This window comes from Trachymyrmex cornetzi, unplaced genomic scaffold, assembly GCF_001594075.2.
Source record: "Trachymyrmex cornetzi isolate Tcor2-1 unplaced genomic scaffold, Tcor1.1 scaffold1836, whole genome shotgun sequence".
NCBI lineage: Eukaryota > Metazoa > Arthropoda > Insecta > Hymenoptera > Formicidae > Trachymyrmex > Trachymyrmex cornetzi.
This window is the reverse complement of record NW_017296459.1, coordinates 226689-239361: the sequence shown is the minus strand read 5'-3', so window position 1 is coordinate 239361 and position 12673 is coordinate 226689. Positions and strand designations below refer to the sequence as shown.

General features: G+C 39.1%; 1 protein-coding gene across 1 annotated transcript in view; it reads left to right on the top strand.

The window, feature by feature from the left end:
• Window positions 1-8039: 8039 nt before the first annotated feature.
• The window catches only part of LOC108759419 (uncharacterized), an 18338-nt gene continuing 13704 nt past the window's right edge, over window positions 8040-12673 (top strand). The window contains exons 1-2 of the mRNA XM_018504863.1: window positions 8040-8167; window positions 8661-8882. Coding sequence (XP_018360365.1) covers window positions 8119-8167; window positions 8661-8882 — 271 coding nt within the window. The 5' untranslated portion in view covers window positions 8040-8118. The remainder of the gene's footprint in view (window positions 8168-8660; window positions 8883-12673) is intronic.

Below are 12673 nucleotides of genomic sequence, written 5' to 3'. Positions count from 1 at the left end.
GGAGGGAAAAGGTGATATGTATGTGTGTGTGTGTGTGTGTGTGTGTGTGCATGTATTGCGATAATAATTTACAATAAATGAAATTTGCGAGCCTTCTTTGGCGCGGTGTAATTCCGAGGCGGGGTACGTCGCTATTTGTTGAGCTTGACAGCATTGTGATGGAGGGAAAAGGTGATATGTATGTGTGTGCATGTATTGCGATAATAATTTACAATAAATGAAATTCATGGAACATCATTACGGTAATGTATAGTTATTACTATAGCAAGAAATTTTAGAAAAATTAAGCAAAAAAGTTATTTGTAAATTTTTATCTTAGCAATAGTTTCTGAGGTGTAAATATAGACAATTACAGATTATGTTTAGATAGTTACCTGTGAGTATTAGTGTTGAAACGCGCTCACTAATCTACCGCACGCGCGGTTCATGGACAGGTAATCATCTAAACGTAGTCCATATTTAAACACTTATTAAAAAATTACTGTTTACAATAAAAATGTATAAATAATTTCTTAATTTAACTTTCCAAGAACTTTCTTGCTGTAATATTTTCAGTCGCGAATTTTGAAACATTCTGTATAAAATTGTGAAAATAAAAATAAAATTCAGTTTTTATATTACGTTCTATTATTTAACATTAAATTCAATTATTATAAATTACGACAAGCATACTCGATCAACCATACGTGAAATTGCACTATCTTTCAGTAATGGCCTAAATGTATAATAGATAGATCCGATATGTTTGATATTGCAACAATTTATTAATCTTAGACGTCTGAAGGAGCTGGAACTTGTCTCATTAAACTCTCTTTCGTAAACATTTTAGTATTCTTGGAAGATACACGCATATTCTAATGCTTCCTAATTATCCGCATTATCATGCGATCCGTTATCAGGTCCTTTATTACGCGAGGCATTCTTCCGCGGCATAGAGAAGGCGACGAAGCAAGAGGCATAACGCCTGTCGTTTTCATCACCGAGGTCAAGCCGATCGAGGGCTGCGTAATTATTGGGTTCAGGAATAAACCGGTGTCGACAATGAAAAATTCCGGAAGAAGGAATTAATCCCCGTCCGACGACACCGATGTGTTCCGATGCGTCCTCAAAGTCGAAGGACGTTCCCTCCTCGCGGAAGTCCTCCGTTCGAAATTTTGCCGTGCACGTGGTGCCCATCAATCTTGTTTATGCATATTAGAGATTATGCGTATATTTAAAGTACACAGGGCGAAACACGATACTACGGCGGAAAAAAAAAGAATTAACTACGTTGTCGCGCATCAATCTCCGCTCCGTCAGAGCTTCTTCTTCGCACCGACCGGTTCCACGATGCGTCTCACAATATTAACCATCTTAGTTTCTTTCATGTTAATATTAAGTATTTTTTTTTTTTCAGGACGAACGTCCCCATAAATATCTCTGCTATTCAATACCACGCACCTCGTAAGTTATCATTTGGAATCGAACCTTCCATTATCGAATAAATTGCCGGATTGGTGACTTGACGTCGCCCGAAAAAACACGTGTAGTAGCATTAGTAATGTAAGAAATGTGACAGCTTCTTCGTGAAAATGCGCAATACAGGTAATTAATCCCGTGTAAATGTAAGAGAAAGATAAAAGAGGGGGATATATAACTGTTCTACTGGAATTTTGATAAGCGTAAGAAGGAGCTGCCGGACACGGACGCCGCGTTAATCTCGATACGTCGTGTGTCACCGGAGGTGGTCCGCGATGATGAATGCGAAGCCTTAGGCGGGCGCAGGAGAGGACGGCAGGTAGCTGAGTAGCCGACAACACACGGCAGGGGGCTCTTCTCATCTTGGTGGTTCGGACGTATTGAGTCGAACACAGCGAAGCAGCATTGACCTCGCCCCATAATTCCGAAGAAAAGAAAGCGGTACAATGTAACTTGAACGATGTAACTCATGATGTGACGACAGGTAGAAGATGCATTACAGTGTATTAACCCTTTGGCGCTAGATTAAATGTATTCCAGGGTTTGTTCGTCAATTTGTAATCATTTATACCATCCAAATAATTTTCAATTTTAGATGTTATAAATTTCATTTTTAATGTTATAAATTTCCTTTAGATATTTACATTGTCCATTAGATAGATAAAGTTTATGTTTATTACGAGTTGCTATTCTAAAGACACTTTCTAAAAGACATACGATGGTTTAAATAGGAAAGATGCAATGTATTTTATCTTCTTAAGGAGTGTCACCTGTATAAATCGTGGGAGCATTACACAGAGAAGAATAGAAGATCGAAATTAGCGACACGGTCTGAGCATAGGCTGAGGTGCGGATCTTCATCCTTCAACGCCAAAACGGGAGTCCCTAGACTTGTCCAGTGCCGGAAGCGATTAATTTTACGAATGTGTTTGTTTGCTGTACGATTATAGATACTTAGTGGATGAAAAGAAACATCGTCGTAGGTATTTATCTAATCGGATGATTGCTTGTTAAAGCGACGGCAAATTAGATCTGCCATTGGTAGTTTGTAATAGCTTGAAATCATTGAAGCACTTGATCCTGATGTAGACTTTAGTCGCGAGAAACAAAATGAGCGTGCGAAAAGAAGAAAATATTCAAAATAAAAACGTTAATATAGGAATGACTTTAGCGAATACATAATCCGTTTCAAGTATGGATTATCTGATCGATATCTTAGAAAATCTTCGTGCGAACGAGATTGTGGCACACGATAAACGATTCTTCCCATGACTATCCGAGACACTGTGGAAGATTATTACGAGTCCTTAAATGTGTCAAGGAGGCTTTTAGGTCTCTTTTAGCTCGAGATCCCGCGGTATGATAAAACCATTTTTTTGTTCTTCTCTCGTGTTGTTCCAGCTGTACTGCCTTTGTTTCGTATAACTGAAAATTCTACGTTATTCTCGACATTCCTCGTGAAAAAGATGTTTCATAATTGTGAAAGAAATTTTAGTGTATCTAAATAATTTATGCCTACATTAATTTTAATGGAGAAAAACGGCGTGTTAAATATTACTTCTTATTTGTATGTGCGGTAATTATTTGCATAAATATAAATATAATTATAAATAAGTACTTATTACAAGTATAATTGAGTACCTATTTATAAATATAAATATATTTGTAACTAGGTACTTATCAAGATAATACATGGTAACAATGTGTATGGTTATTATATTTCCATTATACTTGCACATTTTATAATATATATTATTAAGGTACCTGGTAGCTGTTGTTATGCCATTTAAATATATTTTCGCCGCATTTACTATCTTAAACGGCGGGTAATATTCCTGAAATAGCAATTAGAGAAGTAAACGGTGAGAAATTTCGTGGCCATATATCTAAAGGAACTGCGTTCTCGCGTGTATTCGAAAGGTGAGGGAAACAGTTTTCGAGAAATGCGCAGGTTTGCATGGGGCTAGCATGAAGGGCGGGTCGCATCCCCATGACAACCGTTCGCCCCGCTGATGAATCGACTTCGTGCGCGGCACATCGGGGTACACCGGTGAAATGCGATTCCTGATTACCTTGCAAACTTGGGCCTCCTAATTAACAATCCACGAGCGCATTCGTTGCTCGAGTTACAACTTTCGCGGGTTCCTATACGGCCGCGCGCGCGGAAAGCAGCTTTGTAATCCGAGTTGATAGGTGCTTTTTGAGAATATAGACTCAATTATCGTCTGCTGTTACAAAAGCTATAAACACCAATCCAGGATACAAATCGTGTATCTACATAAAAACGTTTTATAAATTAAAATATTCTAATAAGAAATTTTTTAATATTTCAGTATTATTATTACTTGAATCATTGGTCTACAATCAAATATTTAAACTAACGAATAAATAAGTGAACCACTACATCTTTTGGAGACATAACATGATCAATTAAGCTAGTTATATAGGGTGTCTGGAAATTACCGCCAAATGTTTCGTGCGTGGGTAGAACAGACTATACCGAGTCGAAAATTCTGAAAAAATTCTTTAATTTTTAGTAATTAATATCTCGTTAACTATTGCTGACACCGTAAAATGGTACAGGACTTTTCGACTCAGTATAGTCTGTTTTACCCACGCACGAAATATTTGGCGGTAATTTCCAGACACCCTGTATATTTTGTATATTTTTTAATGCATAGTTAATTATTCAATATACTTCTTAAAATATATTTCTTAAAATTAATGTAACATGTTTATTAGTCTATTGTTTTTATTATGTAGCAAATAACATTTCTAGCTATTAAATAGATCGAAGTGGTAACAGTAAAATTAATATAATCGTGGGGCAGAGTCCTCGAAATCATTATAAAATTCATACGAAATTTCTACGTATGATCCGATAATTACATATACAACCACGAGAAATCATTGTATAATATTAAAATTAATTAAATGAAATCGTATATTTTACCAAATTACTTCATATATAGAAAAAAATTATTTGTAATCAGATAAAATTACATGAAATCATGTAATCTGCGGGACAATATTTCAGCTAGTGGTTACCCCCTCGAAATAAATACATGTCACTTGTAAGAATAAAAAGTATTTAAAGATGTTAAGCGAACATCGTGAATATGTCGACAGCGTCAACGGAAAAATTCCACCATCCTCCTTCGGGAAACTTTTCGCGGGAAGATGCGCTCGCGCCTCCGACAAATGTATCGTAAATTGTCGTTGCAAAGTGCTTAATGCGGTCGTCGCGCGAGGAGGTGCGAGTCGCGATGGCGGAAGAGAAGAGCACGAGGATGGGAACGAGGTGGAAAGGAGACTCTCAGAAGGGAGACGAGCCATTTCGTCGCGCCCGCCCATGCTGGAATTTTGAATCCGATGACGAAGTCGGTAGTGCAACGAGAGCGTCATCGGTGAGCCTAATGGCTTGATAATGTCGCCCGCGGAGATAATCGAGCGTGAGATCGTTCGACCGATTTTCCTCCGCGTGAATTTTAAGGGGCGACGCGAACCGATTTTCCATCTTGCCTCGAAAATGCATCGCATACTTTGCCGAGATGCGATGCGAAGTCTGCGCTTTTAAAACGACGAAAGATATAAAATCTCGTGATAGAAGATTAACCTTCTGCATCTCGCGGTATTCTTATATGCAAGTGCAGTAATATTTTAAATTAATTCGGTTTTTTAATTTGTTGTCTGGATTATCAATAAACTTTTAAGTGGTTAAAAAAATTAAAGATTTTAAAGAGTTAAGTTTTATGTAAATTCAAATATTATTTTAATTACAATATTTTTATATATCTATTAAACAATTAATATAATCAACTCTCTATAAAGACTTATTAATTTTTTATGTTTAGCATATAAATATATTAATTTTGGATATTTACTATTTAGAAATTGTAGTGTTGATTAATCCAACAGTGAACTTGACAATGGACCAATGCTGCTGCAACATAATAGTCCCACCAGTCCAGAAGCGTGCGAGGGGTTGTGTCGGTGGTTCGGTTGCCCTCAAATCATCGTGGGGGTGTGAGGTAAATGACGTTCGGCCATGCAGAAGTAATGCGATAATGGCTACCATGAAAGGCCCCTACCATGATATCTGTTGCTTTGATGTATCCTCTTGGTACCAACGCGCTTTTCACCCTTGGCTCGACTTTCATTCTTTCTGCCGACATTTTTAATTCGCACAATCGATTCGTCGAGTTGATAACATTTGGTTCAGCAAATCTGTTAATTGTACACACTTCGTGACTGTAATTTGTAATTACTAATACGAAAAATACTAAAAAAAAATTAATATACGTATGTATATGTGTGAGAGAAAAAGAGATATCGTTAATATAAAACTGTAGAAGTATCTTAAAAATATAGTAAAGTGTACATTAAAAAGAAATACTAAAGTTGAAAAAACAGCAAACATATTTTGATAAACTACTTACTACAGTATTTATATAAAATTGAAATGTTTTATAAATAATATCATATCAATTGAGAAAAAGTATTTAGCAGAAGCATGAATAATCGCTTCTCACAACGTATTAAAGATCATCTATCGTGATCTTAGAATAAATCGTTATAGACCATTGAATCACATATTCATTATCAACATGGAAAAAGTCGATATAACGCGAGGCGGACATTACCGCAGATACTGAACGATTCTGTGAACGCACGAGTCAGTAATCTTCCATTCAGAAAAGTTAGCCGGGCATTTCAGGTTAATTTGCTACTTGCATTCCGCTCAATGGCCACGCGTGAGTGCTACAGATGTAGTAATGAATGGGCGCGGGTCGAGATGAGGATGAGGGTTGCTTTCGCTTAGAGAGCGGCACGTTTCTCTAGGTGTCGTTTTGTGTTTGAGTAAATTTTGCATCGTTATTGTTAAAATTATATAATCTTTGATAATCTTATCTTTAGCAACATACAATTTATAATAATTTTTTTATTTTAATTCTATATATATATAAAAGTATATGATTTAGAAGTATATGTTAATTATAAAAAAATCTGTTAATAAATACTTGAAGAGATATTTAAATTAATTTGCGAAATATTTTCCTAACAATCGTGTGCATTTATAATTATAACAGAGACTTACAATTAGTACATCTTTACCGTTTCGTAAAAGGTTGCATTGATAACACTTTGATGCAGCTTCATATCTTGACTCTTTAATCAAAATCTACCGCCTGCGGGTCGCAAAAAACGTAGCTGGACCTCTCTTTTGCTCTCCTCTTAGCGAGCAGTAAAAATCGATAAACACAATCTTCATCGACCCGAGTCCCTCCCTGAAAGTGTACTTGCGGCTCAACAATCGAAGCCCGCGATTACGGTTGATTCCTATCAAATAAAGATCGTCCAAAAAAGGGGAATATTACTTAGCCTCCACCACCCGGTGCAGGTCGCCGTATCGTCTGTTGAGGGACAGACGCGTCCGTAGTCGCAGTTTGTCGGCCAATGGGACCAGACAGAAACGCAATCGCAATGCAGGCCAATCCCTCTGCTCCGTTCGTCCACCCGCTCTCGCTCGCCCTCCCGTGCCCGGTAATGACAATCATTACCGGGGAATGATTGCAGCGTCGGGACCGCCAGCGCGCCAGCCGCGCTATTGGGGGATGGAAACCACCTTATAGAGTCTCTCCTCGGTCCTCGATGCGAGCGGATTGTCACATGCTCCTGCTTGCACGGCAGAGCGCGTTTCCTCTTCATACGAGTTCGATTTTGCGGTGGAGAACTTTCTTCGTGGTGTGAGTAACCGAGACATGGCGGTCGGTCAGTCGGGGCGAACACAAAAAAAAAGTATAGCGGTCGGAAGAAAGTTACAGAAGCCATATCGAGGCCACATTACCGGAATATCCGCACCACGTTATCGCTTCTTTCATAGAGTGAACCTTTTCTTTTTCATTATTCTTCAATTTATTTGTCGTGGTATGAGTGTATTGTGCGATGGAACATGGCGACCACTCACGTGTGTTATTTGGGACAGGTGTAACATAGTGAAGCCTATTCTCTGGAACTTATACAATCCGTTATTTGGATCAATAATCTATTGATTAAATTGAAGATCTGCCAAAGTTTTATCAGTTAAAGAGAAGATCAAACAATGACCGGCTTGCATATCGCCCAAACGTTAATACTAAACGTTTATACTTGTCGGACAAGAAATATCAGATAGGGTTTACCAGTTGCGTTTCTGATGACTTATTTTGTGAATCGATTCCGATGATGTATTGTCGACTATACGTGCAACGTTACGTAGCATTGCCGGTGGCTTTGTTTAGAGTGGCCCTCGACGAGTTCCAGTGAAAAGGTCTCCTCTCGTGCGTGTTGTACGAGACATAGGCGCTTGCATGGCGCACATGTCGCCTTCGATGTACGTACGCTCGGCATTGTTGTTGCTGTGCAATTGACAAACCGCGATCCGATCATTATCGTACTCAGATTTGTCGATTTCTGAATTTCGACATTCATATTTATCGATCTATTGCAGTCATATTTAATAACAGACCTTATCACGCAAGCATAAGACGAATGGCAAATTTATACGGTTTCCAGATCAAGGAAACAGTAAAAGGAAACCAAAAAAAGATTGAACAATATCACATTTTCCGATGAAAAGAACGTATGCTAGCGATTACGTAAACACGTCACGATCGACGAATGTCCATTCATCAGTTCTCATATATTGAACGAAGACGAGAATTAGCAGGTAATTATGGGAGTGTCAGTCGATTGCATCGTTATATTTCTATACGAAAAAATATTGTCGAAGCATTCAAGGTGATGTATTGCACGTGAAGAATACAATTACTTAACGTATAGATTTGTGTATGTAACATATAATAAGCCACTTTGATTACGCAAAAAGAGAAAACCACTATAACGACTCTTAGGTAAATGTCAGTCTTATATACGAGTATCATTCTTTCGATGGCACTTTAAAGATTCAGAAGATATTTCTCTCTTTACCATGTCAGTATCGAATACAGCACATTTATAAAAGAAAACTTGTTGGAAGATCTCTTAGAAAACTGAAACACTGTATTAATGTTTCGTTATATCAATGTAATATAAGTAAAACGTGAAACAGTTGAACTTGTCTAAATAACAGGATTGCTGTAACAAGTCGTTCTTTTTTTTAAATTTCCGACCCGTTTAATCCTTGCAATTAGATGTAATAATTGTTCTATATTTCACTTCAGCTGCTGGCAAATGTTGGCATCGCGCCGAGCTTCACAAAACTTGGAAATCCGATCAGGCTACAACGTTTACGATTCGAGAGCCGTACGGTAATTGTCGCTTAAAAACCGATTGCGGATACCTGCGAATTTCTGCTGTCTGCCTGACTGCGAAAGACTTCTCTGAATTTTTAGAAACTCTAAGAAACCATTTCGTAAAAACCACATGGAAAGGATTTGTTAAAGGTAAGGATTAGTTTTTTACGCAAAAAAATATAAATACATCATGCAAGGTTAAATTTGCTGCACACTTATCAAATTATTATGCAAATCGAAGTATTATGCGATAACTTTGCTTTCATTCCAGGTAAAAAAATTTTAAACTAATATTAATTATTATAGAAAATATCTTACACTGTGAAAAAAAATGCTTCACAATAATTAGTAAATGAAATAGTCCGTAAAATGTAGTATAACAATAAAATATTTTTTTACTAAATAGCGAAAGAGAAATTGGGAAAGGTTATCTGAGTAAGTTTCTGATGCACTGATCGTACCAGCATTAGTTGTATTAAAAGCAATAAAGCAAGTATAATCATTGAAAAAAATAATCGGCAGCGCGCCGATTGATAACTAGACATGTAATAATAGACTAACTGTATTCCGGATGATAGGAAGAGTATTTGAGAAGATAGGAAGTGAGCTGAAACTTAGGCAGCTGCGTTACACGAAGTAAATAAATCACAATAATTATCGCGTACTATCGATTCTGTGGATGCATTCGAGAACGAAATTGCCGTTAGAATCAATCGCGCTGGCGCATTAACTCCTAGATCGTGTCATGATAGCAGCAACGACCTAAAACAGAGGCGAGCAGTTATCTTCGCGTTCGCGTATGAAGGCGATCGCCTTCAGTAGGTATTATCTGATCTTGGATTATAATGATCGTGCCCATTGTATTTAATCGCTATGCGCGCTATTCCGCGATCGAGCGTTATCTCGATCCTTTCAGTAAAACCACGATTTCTTCCGGAAGACAATTAACGCGTGATGGTTCAACTTGATATTGTTATCGATGTAAACGCTTGTAACGCCAAAAGCATCTCGTAGAAATGTAAAAAAAAAAAAAATAAGCGACAAACAAGTTCCGCGAAGGTACATGCGCAATTATAGATGATGCGATCGCGTTGTGTATTATGTTTTTTTTTTTACAATTTATGACATATCAACTCGGTACGTTCTTGCAACGTAATTTTCCTTTTTATCACGATAGAAAAAGCGATCCTATACCCGCACACAAATATTTTATTTTTAATATAATGTTTCTTTCCCTCTCTCCCTCGGAATTTGACAAAATCGTAAAATTATTTTTCGGAATCGTGTGATTTATTTAGTTTTGTTCTACAACACACAAATGGTATGTAGAGCGTATAACTTTGGAAGTTACGAAAGGCCGTGCTTTCTCACTAAATCTCGAGAGAGCAAACGTCAGTGTTACAACTAAACCGCTACGCTAAGCAACCATTATTATTCGCAATAATGACAGACGTCCGCGCTTCTGCGGTCTGCCATTCCGGTCAGTCCAGTTTCTACTACATGCTTATACCTCTTTCGCACAACTATCGATTACAAAGTATCAGAGCTCGCCGAGCTGTATTTAAGGAAATGAAAGAACGTACGGCTCAATGGTGACCGCGTTCTGGTCCACACCCGTGTGCGATTCGTTCATGTCGTGTTGCTGCGACCGTGTACGCTGCTACTGCTCGTGTATGCCCCGTAATTTCTGTAGTCGTAAAAAAAAAAAAAAAGAGTTTAAGAAAGCGACACATATAAGACGCCCTACAGCTGAATCTAATTCATATCTCTTGCGTTGCGTCGACCGTACCTCTTTATCCGCCATGTTACTCTTGCGAAATAGCGGTTCTTCCGCCGTTGCAAACAATTCGTATTTTCTGGAATCGGAAATTACACCGATACCGATGCATCGCACCACAAGAAACAACGTTTTTCGAGATATAAATTTCTTACCGCGAAACTCTCTTTTTTTTCATGTAAGCAAACACGCTTCCCATAGAAAGCTAATTCCTACATTATTTGATGGCAAGTGAAACGCTACAAAATTCTCAAAGCCTTCTCTTTTACAACGTAGTCCAGTTCACTTTTCATCTACGTGCTTAGGAGCCTTTCTCCAAAATATCAACTGCGAAACATCAAAGAGCTCTCGGAGGTATATTTATGGAAATAAAAAAAAAATGAAAAAGGAGAAAAGGAGAGATAGAGAAAGAGATACTCGATGCTGGCCACGTTGGCATCCACGCCCGTGTGCACACATTCTCCATCGCGCAGCGCGCTTGTACATGCACATGCAGGACATGTATACGGAAATACAGTACCCGTTTTCTCTTTCTTTTTCTCTTTTTTTTTCCTCTTTCTCTGTTTCCCCCCCCCCCTCTCTCTCTCTCTCTCTCTCTCGCCGCGCGTTCTTGCTCGCCGCGGAAAACATAATGATGGCGAGCGAGCGAAGCTGCGAGCGTTCGTTCGTTCGTCTGGGACTCGTGCTGGAAACCGGCGATAAGGAGGGAGTGTCTACTGCCGCCATAATGATAGCCCTGAGCGCCTCTCCGACTCCGCTGCACCGCTCCGCGCCGCTCTCTATCGCAGCGGCAATGCACATGCACCAACATGCACCGCGTCGCGTTCTGCCGCTGCACGGCAATGTGCGTTTGTGCACGAGCGCGTGCAGGGACTTTATATATGTCTCACATTGCGGGGATATAAATAGGCGACGTTCCCGAAACTTCGGATATTCTTATTCCTTTTGGCTTCCTACGCGCGCGTCGCTTGTACACATAGCGACAATTCGACTGACAATTCAAAGCCCGAGAGAACGCATGGGTGATATCGACATTTGTATACCTTTGTTCTTGAAGACACGCACATCGAAGGCGTAAGAATGATGCACCCTTGAAGAAAAGACGCTCTTCGATTCATTGACCTCGATTCGCGACGCGAATAACGAATGTTCGCGGAGTATGTTGATTACTGCTTTTAAAGGAATATCTGAATACGTAGGCGGCGACTGAATCGATGTACTTCGACTTAGGTTTAGATGAAATTTAACTTTATTGCTTATGTAACGTTGCCGACGGGCGAGCATAATGTTTATGGGATAGGGGTATATAGACAATAAAAAATTCATGCAATCGCGTGAGTTCCCCGACATCAACTTACTACGTATGTACACCTCCAGGGTAGCCCCAGGGACGACACGTAGTTACTTATTGATAATGCAAATTAATTTTTAAGTGATCGCTCGTGCATTGCACATGATTCAAGTACAGTGAAAGCCACATAGGAAATTTCAAGTTTAATTATTAGAAAAAAAAAAGAAAAGAAAACATAGATTTTTATTACAATGTTGTCCCATCGTGTATGAGAGATTTACATTCGGTTACATCGATATTTCGGTTACCATCATTGCAAAGCTTGATGCATTTAAGGAAAGGTTTATTTCTTTTGAATTCTCTGTTTTTTGATATTCATTGCTTTATAAAAAAATAATTTGCCCAGAAAAATTTATATATATACGAATTAGGATCAGTTTAACTATTTCGAATCTACTAAACTGATTTTACGCCCATCTCGGCATTACGACATCAATATTTTAACCCCGAGCGGTTAACACGATGAACATTATCAACCGAAAAATCGCGCCGCAAAACTCCCTGCAGGTAATTCGTGCTCAACCCCGATCTCGTGCGATACTCGAGTCCCCGATCGAAGGGCACCACACCCTTGGCCGGTTCCGCGACGTAGCTGCGAGGGTTACATCGGGCAACATATAAGCGGGAACGGTGTACGTGGTCCCCACCATTGGTCGGGCCGGTTCAGATTCATTAGCACGCGAACGGCGATTGGCCGGCCGTGAGGCGCTCGTCTTTTTGCTTTCCGCGCGCGTAATGACGTGCTGCGCGTCTCAGCCTATATGCAACCGAGCGATCGTGCATGGCAGATAGGTTCTGCCCGCGTCTGGCTGC